Source organism: Aspergillus neoniger (genome assembly GCF_003184625.1).
Source record: "Aspergillus neoniger CBS 115656 unplaced genomic scaffold BO87scaffold_16, whole genome shotgun sequence".
NCBI lineage: Eukaryota > Fungi > Ascomycota > Eurotiomycetes > Eurotiales > Aspergillaceae > Aspergillus > Aspergillus neoniger.
Genome location: NW_020291144.1, coordinates 434,616 through 450,822, shown reverse-complemented (window position 1 = coordinate 450,822; position 16,207 = coordinate 434,616). Strand labels below are relative to the sequence as shown.

Sequence of the window (16,207 nt, the reverse complement as noted above, 5' to 3'; positions counted from 1 at the left end):
TCACTCAGGAGATAATCTTGACATGCACGCTCACTATTGGAAGACAAGATCTGGCATGAAGAAGCCAGAGCTTGCCTGCGAAGAGAATGTTTGTGCAGGTGTACATACATAAACCACGCACCTGGTCGGCTACTGGCCCGACTATAATGTATGGGGGGATTGGAGGTTAAAGGACTAATTTCCTATGTCGGACAATGATGAGATGAACTTTCAAATACGTGACTACACTCGTAAACATCTGGTAGAGGAATTACAAGTAATAGTAGGCGAAGCAGCGGCAGCGATGTACCTCCGCAGCGGACCCAATGAAATCGCGGCCTGTCGCACCTCCGCTCCGCTACCCACAACCCACCCATTCCGTCCGTCGCGCTGCTCCGCCGCAAATCTTCCCCTCACCATCCATCACCACCAAAACCAAAACCAAAACCACACAACATTGATCAATTGACAATGGACATCGACGACATCCTCGCCTCCGTCGACCGCACGGCCGACACATCAACCCCGGAATCCACCGCCCTCGACCACCAATTACTCACGCGCTTCTGGGTCGCCGAGCGCGCCGTCCCCGAGCTCCTCCCATGGCCGACATCCTTAATGGAGCGCATGATGGAGCGCGTCAGACGACAGGTATATCCCTCCCTCCCCTTAAGTCTCTCCCCCCATACACTCACCCACTAACACATACATATAAAACCAAAGATCGAATCCATCGAAGACCTCGCCGCCTCCTCCACCGACCCAATAACACACCACCAAACCTCCTCCGCAGCAACAACCAACCTCACCCTCTCCATCCTCCAATCCGACCTCTCCCGAACCCAATACCTAATCCGCTCTCTCCTCCGCCAACGCCTATCAAAGCTCACAGCGCATAGCATGCACTACCTACTTCTTATCTCCCGTCCCACCACTCAACAACCTCAATCGCAACAATCGCAGACGGATTCCTCCAGACCCGAGGACTCTATCCCCGAGCCACCAACGTTCACAGACGACGGCACAGAAGATGATATATCTCCGTTGTCGAAAGAGGAGGTGACGTTTCTGCATGCGCATCAGACACTACTGGCGGGTCATTACGGAGCGTCGTTTTTGAATTCTTTCCCCCCGCAATTGAGGAGGTTGGATGATAATGCGGGCGGGACTAGTATGGTTCAGGGACCGGATGGGAAGGAGGTTGTTTTTGTGAGGTGTCTTGTTGAGGAGGTTAGGGTTGTTGTGCCTCCTGGGGATGGGGTTGAGGTCGAGGTCGAGGGGACGGTGTTGAGGATGGGGGAGGTTTGGGCCGTTAGGTGGGAGGGGGTTAGGGGGGCTTGGGGGAGGGGGGAGGTGGAGGTTTTGTAGGGTTGATTTTTGAGGATGAGGTGGAGATGAATTGGGGGAGGGGGCGATTGCATTTGAGGCGTTGGGGTGGGGGATTATACCTTTGCATATTGCATATACCTGGGTTTATTTGAATCTTCTTGACCAAGGGAGTGGGTGAGTGCTACGCTTGTTTACGTTCATGAGTACTTTGAGCGCTGCACAGTCTCGGTATCAATCATCATCATTGCATCACTCATCACTGCATATCACTTCGCTCGTCGTGATGCACCACCCACCCTTGTAAACATCCGCATCAAGTTAAAAAAACAACCAACATCTATGTAGGCTGAAACGCTTTCATTCCGTGTCCATACCGTGCGCCATCGCCGCTCAAGTCCAAGACCATTCATGCTCAGTACGCTCAACGCCACCGATGAAACCAAAGGAAATAACCGTGAAAATGAATAGAAAACCAGCAGAGAGGAAGATTGGCTACGCCACGTATCCGTAAGTAGGTGGATCCTCTTCCACTCGCTCGAGATATTCGCGATCAATCAAGCTCTCAATGCGCTTCTTGATCATGTTGACGTCTGGGACGAATCGTGCGGATAGCTGAGAGAGCACCTCGGTCATGAGTTGCGAGTGGATTAGTGTCTTTCGTTGTCTATGGCATTGTTAGTGGTGGGTCGCTAGCATATATAAGGAGGGTGCATACTTCATGATTCTGACAATAGCAGCCTCGATGCTGGCTCCGCGCTCCTCACTCATCTTCTTCTCCGTCTCCTTGCGCTGGTCTTGGTTCTCCACCTTGTTGGCGCTGCCGCTGACAACGCCAATCCGGACCTTCATGAAAGGACTCTGGAACTCGTTGTTGAAGACGAACTTGTCTGTGGGCTTGACGTCCTTGCTCATGGGATCTTTCTTCAGGACGCGGGTCTTGGGTGCGACGGCCAAGGATTGCAAGTTTCGGATGAGATCGTGGTCAGGGATACGAGTGCGTTCTTGGATCTCGGTGTAGGTGAGAGACTCGCCCGCGGGCACATCGTTGAAAAGCAGTAGAATGATCATAGCGTAGGTAGAGACATTGAGTTCGTGTCGCTGGACCTTGCCATTGGCCCGTTGGAAGGTTGCGCGGATATCGGCCGTGCCCATGCTGGCTTGCCACGACAGCTTGCGGCCATTGTGCTTGCCAAGGTAGAACTGTTCGAAGCTTTGCTTGACGCTATCGACCTCCTTGGGCAGGATAGGGGGTAGTTGAACCTCGTCATTTCTCGCGTTGGACATGATCTCCATGGGCCACATCGTACTGGTGAGCACGTTGATGTCCAGTTCAATCCGCTTTTGATCGGGGTCGCTGGACTGTCGCATGTGTTCCTTGTAGCTCGATGTCAGATCCTCAGAGATGGTCATATCCTTGAACATGGACTCCAGGCGCTGTGTGAACTGGTTGCCCACTTCCATCTTCATTTTCGAGATCATCTGTCGCTCAGCATCCATACTCACGGAACGCTTCATCAGCAGACGACGGGAGAGATGTTTCTTGTAGTATGCCTCAAACATATCCTTGTCTTTGATGTAACGCAGCAGCGTGATTCCGTTGTCCAGCAGAATATCAATCTCGGAGTCTGTCTTGCCCTTGATGCCCTTCTTCAGATTCTCGTCGAAGAATAGGGAGAGGTATTCAGAACTGCGTGAGTCTCCACCTTGAGACAAGTTGATGAATTCCGAGAAGCTGCTGGTTATCGCGCTTTGCAGGACTTGGTCAGACTCGAATGCATTCTCCCAGATGTTGTCAAACTTCTGCTTCAGATGCAGGATATCGTCCACCCATTTGATGGCAGCCACCGTCTGCTGGTTCACCGGTTTCTCTGCTGGCTTCTTTTCACCAGGTTCGGGCTTCTTACCTGCAGCACTGGCCGAGACTTGCGATGCAATTGCAGAGGCATTGATTTCCTTGCCCATCTCGACGATCCGCCTCTGCACGGCAGTAGTCAAAGGGGTCTTCTTGCTGTCGACTCTTGCGCTGAGCACGTAAACGCTTCGTAGATTATCGATGCGATCATTGTCCAGCATGGTTCTAACACCGGTACCCTCGAGATTGACCACCTCGGCGATGTTCTTCTTTATCAGTTCATTATCGAGGACATCCTTGATCTTCGTCTTTGAGAGTGATGACAGCGTGTCAATACACCTTTCAGTCTCTTCCGAGAGACGCTCTGTGGCGACCTTGCAAAAGGTTGCAGCATCACCGGTCTCCAGCAATCGCCGACCTTCAGCCTGGTAGAATTTCTTGCTGGCTTCCAAGAATGCCGGCTCAAAGACAGTGAGGTACAATTTCGATGATTCCTCCTCTGTAATAGTCTCGTAAAGCCCCTCCAGCATATACACGCAGTGTCTGATCAAAGGCCTGTCGATAATATGCCCAGACCGTTCCAGTTGTAGCATGAATAGCACGGTCGACTCCAATACATCGTATACGCTCGTCGTGGTGTCCGGTCGAATGGGGGCGCGAAGCACATGGTCTCGAAACAACGCCATTGATGCCACATAAATGGATGGCTTTCGGTGGTCCGTCGACATAACACGGTCCTGATGGATGAGATTATCCTTCAGTTAACGCGGATTCAGTGCAGATGAAGGAGGATGTAACACTTACCATGTACATAAGAACATCCGTGATCATCTTCATACATAGCTGATGATCCTCCCAAGCTTCCTTGAGCACTGCCAGAAATCGCTCTCCTGCATCTCGCCTCTCATTGGCTTGGTCTTGCGCATCTACCAGTTGCTTCGCCAGCAGCAGACTCGGAGAGATGGCCCCGGTCACCAACTTGTGTACTTCGGTATCTAACCATTCACGTTCCAGTTGCTGAATCCGTTCGTACAGTTCCGTTCCACGCATTCCCAGGACGATATTGTAGGATTTGCGATATATCTCCTCGAAAGACAAAGCCGAGGCATCTTTAGTGTGGATCTTCTTCAGCGAGCTAGATAGCTCCGCCCAACTCGTTTCGAAATCGTTGGTTTTGCTCCCTGCCATGCCCTGATGTTGCTCTCGTTAGCATACCGATTTACTGAGCCCAATTTCGTTATCGAACGGAACTTTGCCCCGGACACAACACCACAAGCTTCGGGCCATAAGATGAACGCAAATAAGAAAAAAAAACCTACCCTGCGCGGAGCACGGATCTTATTCCTTGCGCGTAAAGACATATTTGCAAACACCAGCAATTATCGTCCAGCTCGACAAATGATTAACAGCTCTGATGCGCGGGGCAATCCTCGCCGCAAAGAACAGTGACGTATTCGGATGGTCAAACAATGCAGCCAGACGAACAGCTAGGTTATCGGTTAATACCTCAAGTATCCGCCAATTCAACAATCAAGAGCTTCGCCGCACTCATCGAATCATCGCCTCCTTCACGGTCGAGGGGATGGCAAGAGGAAGAGGGAGAAGTAACACAGACGGCGAGACCGCGGAGGCCCGAGCTGGAACAACGAATTTCCGGCGCAAACTCCGGCTTTCCTCCGTCATTTGGACGGAGTACTTCTCTCGGATTCTTCAGTTCATCAACTCTCATCTTCATCTCCTTAAATATACCTACCAATTCCTCATCTATTCACTAATCACATACAACTATACACTATGCGTCCATTCACCTCCTTCCCCCGCGGTCTCCGCTCTCTTCAGTCCTCTCTCCCCCGCGCTACCATCACCCGCGCCTCTCAAACACCCTCCCGGCCATTCACTCAGCTCCTCCATCGCCAAACACCAACACTTTCCTCCCCACGGGTCACTACACACCTCACATCCACCAGATTCAACTCCTCCTCAGCGAAACCTCTTACGGACCGCTCCGCCGACGCATCCACCGAAGCCCAGAATGAAGAACAGAACCGTCTCCGCCGCGAACAGGAGCCCGCATACCAAATCACATTTACCTGCAAGCCATGCGGAGAGCGTTCCTCGCACCGCATGTCCAAGCACGGATACCACCGCGGTACGGTGCTGATCAAGTGCCCGTCCTGCGATGCTCGTCATGTCATTGCCGATCATTTGAACATCTTCTTCGACAAGAAGAGCACCCTTGAAGATATCTTGGCCCGGCAGGGCGATAAGTTGACTCGTGGGTATGTGGATGGCGATATGGAGTTCTGGGACGATGGGAATGTTAATAAGAAGGAGGGTGGGGGTGAAGGGGAGGAGGGCAAGTCGGCTTAGACTATTACACTGTTGACTCGGCTATGCATTGTATTTGGGGTCTGAAAAAGTTGATGAGCGTTTGGCGTCCTGGTTGGGGTTGATATCAATTATCATTTGAACTGGAGTATGTACACTCTGCTCTTGGGATATACATTGTACTTTTATAGATGGAGGTGGAAGATGAAGTGAAGACAAAAGAATCATATGTACGATAGATAGACAACTCATCTCAAACATGATCGATCTCCTATTCTCCCAACGCCGTGCGATTTTGGTATAAACAAACCATGTATATGCAACATGCAACGCTATTCCACTACCAACCGCGTCTCTTGCTGCGATGCTCCGCTCCCTTCTCCTTTCTCTTCTCGCGCTTGCGGTCGTTCCGCCGTCTCTTGTCCTTCTCGTAGCGCTCTGGTTCGGTGACGGCTTCGATCCGTCGCTTGACACGTCTGTCTTCACGTCTCTCCTTGATGGAATCGTGCACTTGCGCCATGATCTGCACGTACTCGGTCGTTCCAAGCTTCTTCTGCAGGATGTCCAGGACCTCGTGGCAGTTGGAGACCAGGCCCTTGTAGGTCTCTCGGAAGACCTCGTCTGAGGAGCGAGGAGCTGGGATACTGGTATCCGTCATGTGCTGCAGAGGGAGGAGGATGACGGGCAGGGAGTCACGGATCTGTTCAACTTCGAGATGGCGGCAGAGCGAGGCAAAAAGTCCGATAGCAGCGGTCTTCGGAATCAAAGATTCAGCCCGCGTGGTAAGCAGCTCTCTGCGCAGGATAGAAGATGTCTGCTCGAAGATGTAGTGAATGGCCGTCTTCGTGGCGCCGGTTTGGCGTCCAGCCTCGTCCTCCGCCTCATCCTCGCTATCGCTAGCGTCCGAGTCAAGTTCCTTGTTGCCGGTCTTGGCGAATTCAAGGCCGTTCTGAGCGCAGCATCGGCCGAGGAAAATAATGTTGCGAACCGACTGCATGGCGAGCTCCTCGCTGACTGCCGGGGTGCGAAGAGAGCGCAAACTGGCACGGATCAGCTGCAGCATGGCGTCCTTGTCAAGCGATAATCCCATGGAACCAGCCAACGGGATTGAACCATATCCATTTGCAGCATTGTTCTTGGCCAGGTCCGCAAGCCATGTGCCGACGAGATTCGCTGCGCAGGTCTTGACCCAGGCGTGAGGGTAAAACAGGCACTCACGAATAGCGGCCCAGAGCTTGGTGCGCTCCTTGGCCAGCGCGATTGCCGGTACAGACTTGCAAAGCTTGGTGTAGAGCTGAAGGGAGAAGTAAAGGGCTTGCCAGTTCTCAGTCTCCTCGGCCTTGAGAACAGGTTGCATAATGGCCAGGAGCACATCTACGACGAAGCGAGCCTCTTTGTCCTTTTCAGTGCCTTCCACTTCGAAGTAAATTCTCATAGCCTGTAGACCGGTACTGGTGAGAAGCATGTTGTCCGTTTGCTCCAGCCAAGAATGAAGAGGCGTGAGCATGGCCTTCATCTGCTCCCTGTCTGCCCTAGTGTAAAGCTCTCCCAGTAGGGTACCCGCCATTTCCCTACACTCAGGCGCGTCGTCATTCGCCATCACCATGACCACCGGAAGGAAGAAGGTGCTGACAATGTCTTGCGCCAGCTCGTCTCCAGTCTTAGACAGCAGCATGTGAATTGCCTCCATGACTGATTGGCGACCGTCCTGGTGCTTGTAATCCAAGTTCTTGGCGAGGAAACTGAGTTGTTTGGTCCAGCGATTCTTGGCTTGCGGGTATTCGATCAAGAAGTGAATGTAGGTACCACGAGCGAGGTCCCGGGCAGCACGAGTCTGGTTCGTAACCATCATGGTAGCGATGCTATCCATCAGTTCGTACACTTCAGGAACCACGAACTTCCTTGCCATAACAGCCCGGATGAAGTTGAAGGTGACACCTTGGCGGTCAGGCTCTTCGATGTCGGCAGTAACTCGTTGAAGGAGGTATGCAAGATGCCCGTCTCTGAGCTTGGTGCTCTTTCTCTCACGGAGCATAGCCGAGACCAACTTCAAAGATGCCTGCGCAGCCTCCGTGTTCGTACTCGGGGCCTCCTTGATCACCTTGACTGCTTCGGTGAAATAGACGTGAGAGTTGCTGTCAAGCTCGGGGATCGGGAGCTTGATGATGGTTGACAAGAGACGGAGAGCCGAGATCTTCACTTCTTCGTGTGCTTGTACCAGCGAATCGCCGATGATTGGAATGAATCCCTTTAGATTAGCCGGAGTAAGCAGGGAGCCGAACTTGCTCAAAATTGCACGCAGAACATCAAGAGAGAAGCGCGTCAACTTGTGGATGTAGGAAGAAGTAGTGCCCTTCTTCTCACCCCGCTTGGACCCGCGTAGGTCGATCTCCAGGTTCTCGGCCTGTTGAGACTTGGGGGCCTGTGCCTTGACCTGAGCCGGTGCACTGTACGTCTCCTTGACGACTTCATAACAGAAGACAAGGATATCGCGGCTTTCAACACCAGGGTTTCTCAAAAGACCAACACCAATTCTCCGCAAGAGCTCGTCGACCTTTCTTACAATGTTGGAGGTAAGCTTCTCTCGAAGAAGCGATTGGAGCGGCCGAACCAGGTTAGCCAGATTAAGCACTGTGGAGTTCTTCGCGAGAAGCTCCATGGAGTCGAAACTCTTGCTGCTCTTGACTTCCTTCATCTTACTCACGTATTCCTCGGCTTCCTTCTCCTGGCCAACTGTGCCAAACGTGTCATCCATGACAATAGCACTCAAGTCAGGCAAGCAGTAATCCAGGTCACCCTGCTGGAAATCATCTGTCGTCGCTACGAGCATCGAGTGGACTGTGAATGACAAAACATGAAGCTGGTAACCCTTGGTGAGAGTAGTTCGAAGCTCTTTCAGGATGTAGCCGAAGTACGATGGGCCCAGCAAAAGGGCAATGTCGTTCAGGGTCTTCCGAGCAGTGTCCCGAGTTTCCTGGGTACGACTCTTGAGGATACTGCATACATCCAAGAGGACAGGTGGGAGACGGATGGACATGTCGTCCTCGGGCAACAACTTGAGCAGCTTGATCGTTGTGACCGAAGCGGGTAGACGCAGACTCATCTGTGTCTCGTTCTTGTGGTGGATGAAATCCGTCAAGAAGGGGGTAAAGTTTGTGGTCAGCTCAGTAGCAACCTTGGCCACAGATGGGATAGACCGAGCAAGTGTAGAAACAGGGCTAGAGGTCTCAAGCCCATCCATTCCATCCTTGGCCGCCGCTTTGATCGTCGTATGCTGGTTCATGGCATTGGTCAAGGCATCAGCCATCTTGCCCAGGAGTCTAATGATGTTCTTCTCCATGTCGGACTTGCTCTGCATGTAACCGCGGTATCTCCGGAAGATAGCCCTGAACTGGTTCCAATCCAGCCATTCTGCAAGGGCTCCGATAGTTGTTACAGCTTCCGCGATGAGGTTATGAGTAGCCTCGTCGGCTTCCTCATCAAAGACAAAGTGCTCATTGAGGGGAATAAAGATCGTGCTGATGTTCGAAGCCTGGATGTTTCCTTTGGCCGCCTCGCTGGCAAGACGGCGAAGCGCCCGCAGACGACGATGCTGCTGAATGTGGAGAACATTGTTGAAGAAAGACGCTTCTTCATCGTCACCGACAAGCAAGACGTGCATATCCTGAACATTAGGACGCTCTGGGTTCAGCTTGACAAAGTAACCAAGGGCAGTGATGAACTCGGATCGAATGAGCTCAGACTTCTGGCGAACGCCGCTCTGCAGAGCAGGGAATAAGACGTCTGCCACCAGAGGCTCAAAAGCCTCAACATCATTGAGAACTGCCCGTTCCATGAATCGACGCAATCCAAACGAAGCGCTTGACCGAATCGAGAGTTCCTCCTCATCCTTAACCTGGTACAGCATGTTGTAGAGAAGAGGCCGCCACTGCTTGGCATTGAGCTTCTCCCACAGGTTCTCATTCACCTCCCTGAAAGCTGACAGACGGCGGTCATAGTCCACCTCAAGTCTCTTAGTAGACATGGAGTTGAGGTCCTCACAAAGGGCAGCGACATGAACAAGCTCCTCATCGCGTTTGGCGAAAGCAGTAAAGACACGGGCCAAAACTTCTCTGTTGGCATTGTCCCTGAAATAATCGAACATCGACGACACTGCTTCGAACACTTCTTGAGACAGATTAGCATCCTCCTGCGGGTTGAAGAGAGGCAAGAAGTGTTCCAAAGATTTTAGCAGGCCAGACTTGGTTCTCGGAGAGACGCGGTCTGGAGGCTGACGGAGTAGATAAGTAGTGATGCTGATAAGACTAGTTGTCTCCTCCGAGGACTCAACGCACGGCGCGAGCAGAGACAGGGTCTGTACGCCAGAAATCAGGAGGGGCCGGGAAGGACCGCGCTTGAGGAGCCTGCCAAGATGAGACAAAGTGTGCTCGATATAAGGCGACAAGACCTCGGACCGGATTTCGTCGGCAGGGATATCGCTCATCTTCTCCTGCTCTTGAAGCTCCTTGCCAGTTGAGAGATTGATCAGGGGCACTAAGATCTCGTCCATGACAAAGACCTTGACTTCATCACGGGCCGAATCCACACCCAGGCAGTCCACGACCTTCTTCAGCAGAGCATCGTTGTATTGGACAAGGTAGAATGATGACTTAGGAGCAGAGGCCCAGACATGGAACAACTTGAGGAGACCTGACACACCCTGAGCCGTTTCGGTTGCAAAGTTCTCGAGCCTGGGGTTAATCACGTCCTCATAGATTATGCGCACGTAGGGCGACCAATCCTGATCTTGGGTGTTGGAGAAGATAAGCTCCAGACAACGGATACATGTGTGTCGAATATTGCGCAAAACGGATAACAAACGACCCTCTGGTGAATCGGCAGCGGGTGCCTGGTCCTTTTCAATCTCGCGGCATGCCCGAACGAGACAGTAAAGAACAACCTGCATAGACTTCTCTGCGTAAGGGACCATCCGGCTTTGAAGCGTCTCGAAAACGGTTTCAATCATCTTCAACAAACCAGTCTGCCGTCTAGGGCTGACAAGTTCTTGTTCGAAAGCTTGCTGATTGACCTGGTTGTCCTGGACCAAATCAAGTTCTTCGAGTGCTCCGAAAGAAACCTGCATGAAGATCTCGAATTCCTTATCAGGCAGCTGCGACAACGTTCTGAGGACAGCCTTTCTGCGGCCGGCTTGGCCTGCCTGGCCAGAGCTTGCACCAGCCTTCGAGATCATGCGACCATACAGAAGCCGAAGGAGAACAGGAACAAGCTCGACCCGGTGGGCTTCTTCGATTAAATTATCGTCACCTCCGATACGGACGAATACAGAGAGCTCATCCTTGAAACGTGACTCATCCAGAATGTTCAGAAGATTCTCGTGGTAAGGAGTGATGCTCGCAGACTTCCAGGTGAAAAGAGCTTTGAGTGCAGATTTTTGGATCTCTGAGTTACCGTGGCACAGCAAGCCCATGAGGGCTTCATGGACCTCTGGTGCCTTGTACAGCACACGAGGGTTAATGAATTTTCCAAGGAGAGCGAGGAAAGACAGCCGATCATGGAAGCCCCAAGGAATATAGGAGTCAGCAGTGTCAGAATCACCACCAGTAGGAACATCTTCCTCGTCACGCAGAGCCCAAGAAAGGAACAATGGAATGACCTGGCGAGACTTCTTCTCAGCAATGTTCGGTACGGCGTTGAGAACACGCAAAGCCTGTGTCCTCGGCGATGCCGGAATGACGCCGGTGAAGGTGTGGTCCTTCTCAAATCCTTCAGCCAAAGTCGTAGCCGGACTCTCCGGGTTTTCGAAGTATTTAGAAGAAAAGTCTTCAATTTTGGCTGCATTGGAGCATGTGTAGTGTCCTCCGACATAGGACTCGGGGTCCTCCTCCTCCGCATCTATCGTTGCGTCGCCCGACCCTCTCTCATGGAGCCACTGGAAGGCCAAGTCTGAAACTATCTTTTCGCCCTCGGGGTTTTCGCACATCGACTTCATGGCAGCAGCAGCATCGTCCCACAGAGGCGCCATCTTCTTGGACAACAACCCAAAGCAGAAATTGGGGAGCAGTCTAGCCATCCATCTGCGCGAAACGACCTGCGGGTAAGCCAATGCAAGCTTGCGCACATGCATTGCCAAAACCCTAGCGCTCTGCAAGGTCAACGGGCTCTCCTCGATCTCGATTGCCAGAGAGACAAGTTCGGCGTCTTCTTCGGAAGCCAGAATGAGTTCACGCAAAATCCTCAGGGACAACAACCGCAGCTTGTGAGAGGGACCGCTAAGGTTGGAGATCAGGACGTCCGCAAATTCCTCGACGGCTGAACCCTTAATGTCGATATCCTTATTGCACGCTGAGATGTAGTCTAACGTGGCCTGAAGGAAGACCGGGAGGCGAGAGTATTGCGCCGCAACCTTGCTAATACGGTCCCAGAGAGTCTTGTCGAGTTCGTCAGCAGTCGTCGCAAGGTCCACATAGGTCTTGAACCCTTGGCCCAAGAAAAGCTTGGCTGTAGCGGATGTGTCGGGATTCTTCTGCTTTAACACGCGAACAAGATGCCTATGAAGAGTGCTGGTCATTTCGGGTATGAGAGACGGTTCCGCTGATAGCGACAAGGCGCTAGGGAGTTTGGCGTATGCGCTGAGTAGAGTAACTTCAGTATCATTGTGGTCAGATTTGTTGAAGGTGTCTTTGACCCGGGATTTCCAGGAAGCAGGACAAGTGATGTAGCCAGGCTTGGAGACCTCGGACGTGATGCAACCAGCCTGGTTCAGCCGGAGCAATGCCAGGCAAAGCTCGTGCTCGTGATCTTGCCATGAGTTATTAACAAACTTTTGGAAATAAGGGAGGACAACACTGTGGAATCTCTCCGGTCCCCATTCTGAAAATGTGGCGCAGAAAGCGAGGAAGTGCGTCGAAAGTTCGTCCTTGGACACAGCATCCATGATCGAGCGCATGAATGGCAGCATCTCATCCATAGGAGACACTTGTAGTGCATAGGCGACTGCGGTAAGAAGCTGTGGGGTGGCTTCGGCGTACGCACTAGCCGCACCTGCAGCGTTCTGGAGCAAAAGGAGCAATGTTTGATGAACGGGCTTCCAGTTCTTGACCCTGGTTCCCTTGCGAGTCGCAATACACAGGAAAATCAGGCGGCAGCATGCATTGGCGTGCTGCTTCTCTCCTTTACGGCAGTTCTTTTCGATATACGTCTTGATGAGATCAAGAATCGGCTCGAAGGTGTCGGGTGTAGTGCAATGGATGATGTTGATCACAACTCCGCTAGCAACGTCCAGTCCAAGACTGCTCCGTAAATCGTCGCCGGTCGAGATATGGTCCAAAATACAGCTGAGAATGTCGGCTCCGTTGGAGTGAATGCCGTACTTGACACCCTTGATGGCGTCGGCAAACATCGCCATGAGACCCTCCTTATACATCTCCACATTATTTCCGTCTTCGGCAGCCTGGCGTAGGTCGTCGAGTAGGAAGGACACGGCGCGCTGGAGGGGAGTTGCATTTTTGTAATAGACGAGGCCGGCCTTGCGGATAAGGAAGGACATGGACTCGGCGGCGAAGCGGGCAACAAACGACTTTTGGCGCTCTTTTCCGAGGTACGGCGTCATGATACCAAGAAGCTGTCTAAGATCGGGCACCAAAAGCCGGGAAAGGAACTTGAAGATCCAGGCCAAACAGCTGAAGGACCACTCGACGACCTCAACATCGGAATGGCTTGCGGCAACGGACGCCACCAGAGTGACCGCCGTCGCGAAATGCTTCTCGAACCTGACGCCCAAATCCCTTGCGAACTGGGCCATAAGACCCAGCAGCGGCTCCATCGACAAACTGTCCCTCTTCTCAATGAATTCCACCAGCAGGCTCATGATCTTGTCCTCATGGTACAGAATCTGGGCCAAACTCTCGCACAGCGGGTTCACCCTGCGGACAAAGTGGACGAAATTATCCGACAAATTCAACTCGACCCAGTGCTCGAAGGCCGACCGGAAGTAGGACGAGGTCTCATCGGCTTCTTCCCCGAAGCTGGGTCGGCGCACACGATGGATAGGGTCGATCTTCAACTTTGCGACACGCTGGGAAAACGGCTCGAATCGATGCGACTTGGTCGTCTCTGTGCCACCCTTCACACGCTTCACGGGCTTAGCCCGCGAAGACGACGACGCTGCGACCATCTTGTAATATGATGGCGACGACACGAGCAGCGTCGTTACAATAATTAGTCAAAAGTCAAGGGGTGGATATCTCCAACTCTCCTCTCTGCCTGTGTAATAGTATAGACAAAAAAATTCATCGGGGCCGCGGCAACCTTGTTCCGGTGCGGAGATTAGCTCACCGCCCGGCCTTATGCAGCGTCTGTTCTAGCCACATCAGGTTAGATGCGTATCACGTGCACTGCATGTGGCCCAAGCTCCTCGAATCCATTTTTGGCGATTTCGGCATAACTCGAATATTCCTCGTTCAATAGCATCAGTTGGTGGAGCAAACGCGCATTGGCATACATCTTTGGATCTCTTTAGACTTCTATCAGGGAGTTTTCTACCATCTCTTGACCCTGACATATACCAGTTGCAGCGAAGACAGACACAATTCGAACATCTCACCCTAACATGTTAAAGCTGCTTCTTGCATCATAGTACTACTATCCGTGATATTCCCTTCTCCAACATGGCGTCGAAGATGTAAGTCTACCTCAACTCACTCTTCGGAGCACTTTACTAACTCCCTCCCAGAGTCGTCATCGGAGACGTCAACTGCGAGCTGCAAGACGTCTTCACCAAGCTCTCCAAGCTACATATCAAGCAAAACTTCTCCTTCGCCATCATCGTCGGCGACCTCTTCGGCGACTGCTCCACAGAGCATGAACTCGAGCAGATCAGCGCCCTGCTCCAAGGCAACATCGTCGTGCCTCTTCCCACCTACTTCACCTTGGGCAGCCGTCCTCTCCCCACGCGCATCATCGAGGCCATCGAATCCAAGGACGAAGTCTGCCCTAACCTCTACTTCCTGGGCCGCCGCGGCACCCTCAAGACCTCCGAAGGCGTGCGCCTCGTCTCTCTAGGAGGCACACTCGACCCCGAGTCCAAATCCTCCGACAAATACCACCCCTCCTACACCGAATCCGACGCCCGCGCCCTCTACGGCGCCCACCAAGCCGACATCCTCATCACCCACCAATGGCCCAAGGACATCCGCACCGGCTCCAAAGCCCCCTTCCCCGACACCACCGACACCCCTCCAACAGAAGTCCAATGCATCGCCGACCTCTGCTCAACCCTTAAACCACGCTACCACCTCTCCTCCTCCAGCGCCTTCTTCTGGGAACGCGAACCCTTCTTCCACCTCCCCACCGCCGACACCGACAACCCGGACGCCAAACCCCTCACCCGCTTCATCAGTCTGGCCGCCTACAGCAAAACCACCAAAACCAAATGGATGTACGCCTTCACCCTCGACCCCAAAGCGCCCCCAGCCCTCACCATCCCAACGGGCACAACCGCGCCCCCCTTCGCCCCCATCCCCACAAAACGCAAACCCCTCCAATCCCAACGCGACTCCTACCACCGCTTCGCCGTCGACGACGACGACAACCGTCCCCGCAAAAGACGCGCTCGCGCGCCCCCTCCAGGCCCAGACCAATGCTTCTTCTGCCTCTCCAACCCCAACATCGCAACCCACCTCATCACCTCCATCGGCGACGAAGCCTACCTCACCACCGCAAAGGGTCCCCTCCCCACCTCCAAAACCTTCGCCTCTTCCTCTCTTAACTTCCCCTCCCACATGCTCATCATCCCCTTCTCCCACTCCCCCACCCTCTCCACCATCTCAGACCCCACCTCCAGACAATCCACCTACGCCGAAATGCACCGCTACCGCTCCGCCCTGCACTCCATGCTACGCCACCGCGCAAATAACTCCCTCGGCGCAGTCACCTGGGAAGTCTCCCGCGGAAACGGTATCCACATCCACTGGCAATTCCTCCCTGTGCCTGCTGATCTCGTCCAACGGGGTCTCGTCGACGCGGCGTTCAAAGTCGAGGCCGAGAACCTGAAGTATCCGAGATTCGAATCTCCATCTCAACCTAATGATGGTGATGAGAGCGCCGAACCGGGTGACTTCTTCCGCGTGTGGATTTGGGAGCCCCCGCAGGCTGCTGCTGAAGCTGAGGCTGAGGCTGGGAAGGATGGTGAGAAGGGTGGTGATAAAGGTAAGGAGAAAACGCTCCTCCTGCCACTTAGTCCGGACTTCCGGTTCGATTTGCAGTTCGGACGCAGAGTCATGGCGAAGTTGATGGGGTTGGAGAAGCGCATTAATTGGAAGGATGATGTGCAGTCTGTGCAGGAGGAGGAAGCGGATGCGGAGGCGTTTAAGGAGGCGTTTAAGGAGTGGGATTTTACGTTGGAGTAGATACTACAATTTTCTCTACTAGGATATATATTGGGATTTGGTATTCAGGTGGGTGAGTTGGATTTATGTATAATATCAATGGATACTCTGCTAGTAAGATTTAAGTTTGGTTTCATAAACTATTAAGGATTGCTCTAGTTGTTAGAATAATGGAAAATAGTCTGCAAATAGTTTTGAATACTACCTAATCAACGGATTTGTATTTCCTCAAGAATCACTCTAAAGCCACTGGGATAACCCTATCTAGGCATGTTCGTTATACTGTCTATCATTTGATTCAAACATACATCATGCAAAAAGTGTTCGGTTTGGT

General features: G+C 52.7%; 5 protein-coding genes across 5 annotated transcripts; 3 read left to right on the top strand and 2 right to left on the bottom strand.

The window, feature by feature from the left end:
- Window positions 1–408: 408 nt before the first annotated feature.
- On the top strand, window positions 409–1,347 carry sld5 (putative GINS DNA replication complex subunit Sld5; the record flags this gene model as incomplete). Its single annotated transcript, XM_025626724.1, has 2 exons — window positions 409–630; window positions 703–1,347. Exons 1-2 carry the CDS (start codon window positions 451–453, stop codon window positions 1,345–1,347), a joined length of 825 nt encoding a protein of 274 aa, XP_025479768.1. The 5' UTR covers window positions 409–450.
- A 188-nt stretch (window positions 1,348–1,535) lies between these two features.
- Window positions 1,536–4,726, bottom strand: BO87DRAFT_459145 (cullin family protein). The gene is made up of 4 exons (XM_025628931.1): window positions 4,480–4,726; window positions 3,965–4,351; window positions 2,024–3,897; window positions 1,536–1,972 (listed from the first exon to the last, which is right to left on the bottom strand). Exons 1-4 carry the CDS (start codon window positions 4,519–4,521, stop codon window positions 1,801–1,803), a joined length of 2,475 nt encoding a protein of 824 aa, XP_025479767.1. The 5' UTR covers window positions 4,522–4,726; the 3' UTR covers window positions 1,536–1,800.
- Window positions 4,727–4,879: 153 nt separating this feature from the next.
- Window positions 4,880–5,759, top strand: BO87DRAFT_376657 (DNL-type zinc finger protein). The gene has a single exon (XM_025623348.1). It carries the CDS (start codon window positions 4,955–4,957, stop codon window positions 5,528–5,530), a length of 576 nt encoding a protein of 191 aa, XP_025479766.1. The 5' UTR covers window positions 4,880–4,954; the 3' UTR covers window positions 5,531–5,759.
- On the bottom strand, window positions 5,680–13,738 carry BO87DRAFT_56034 (putative HEAT repeat protein (DRIM)). Its single transcript, XM_025629375.1, has one exon. It carries the CDS (start codon window positions 13,659–13,661, stop codon window positions 5,829–5,831), a length of 7,833 nt encoding a protein of 2,610 aa, XP_025479765.1. The 5' UTR covers window positions 13,662–13,738; the 3' UTR covers window positions 5,680–5,828.
- Window positions 13,739–13,962: 224 nt separating this feature from the next.
- Window positions 13,963–16,015, top strand: BO87DRAFT_359084 (CwfJ domain protein). The gene is made up of 2 exons (XM_025621500.1): window positions 13,963–14,168; window positions 14,220–16,015. The coding sequence occupies exons 1-2, from the start codon at window positions 14,155–14,157 to the stop codon at window positions 15,892–15,894; spliced, it is 1,689 nt and encodes a 562-aa protein (XP_025479764.1). The 5' UTR covers window positions 13,963–14,154; the 3' UTR covers window positions 15,895–16,015.
- The last annotated feature ends 192 nt before the right edge of the window (window positions 16,016–16,207 follow it).

Bases quoted from the DNA above. Each gene is read 5' to 3' on its own strand.
- BO87DRAFT_459145 (XM_025628931.1), bottom strand. From the start codon at position 4,521: ATGTCTTTACGCGCAAGGAATAAGATCCGTGCTCCGCGCAGG. The intron at 3,898-3,964 runs GTAAGTGTTACA...CTCATCCATCAG, and splicing joins CGGATGTTCTTATGTACATG to GACCGTGTTATGTCGACGGA. The intron at 1,973-2,023 runs GTATGCACCCTC...ACAATGCCATAG, and splicing joins GCTATTGTCAGAATCATGAA to ACAACGAAAGACACTAATCC.
- BO87DRAFT_376657 (XM_025623348.1), top strand. From the start codon at position 4,955: ATGCGTCCATTCACCTCCTTCCCCCGCGGTCTCCGCTCTCTTCAGTCC.
- BO87DRAFT_56034 (XM_025629375.1), bottom strand. From the start codon at position 13,661: ATGGTCGCAGCGTCGTCGTCTTCGCGGGCTAAGCCCGTGAAGCGTGTG.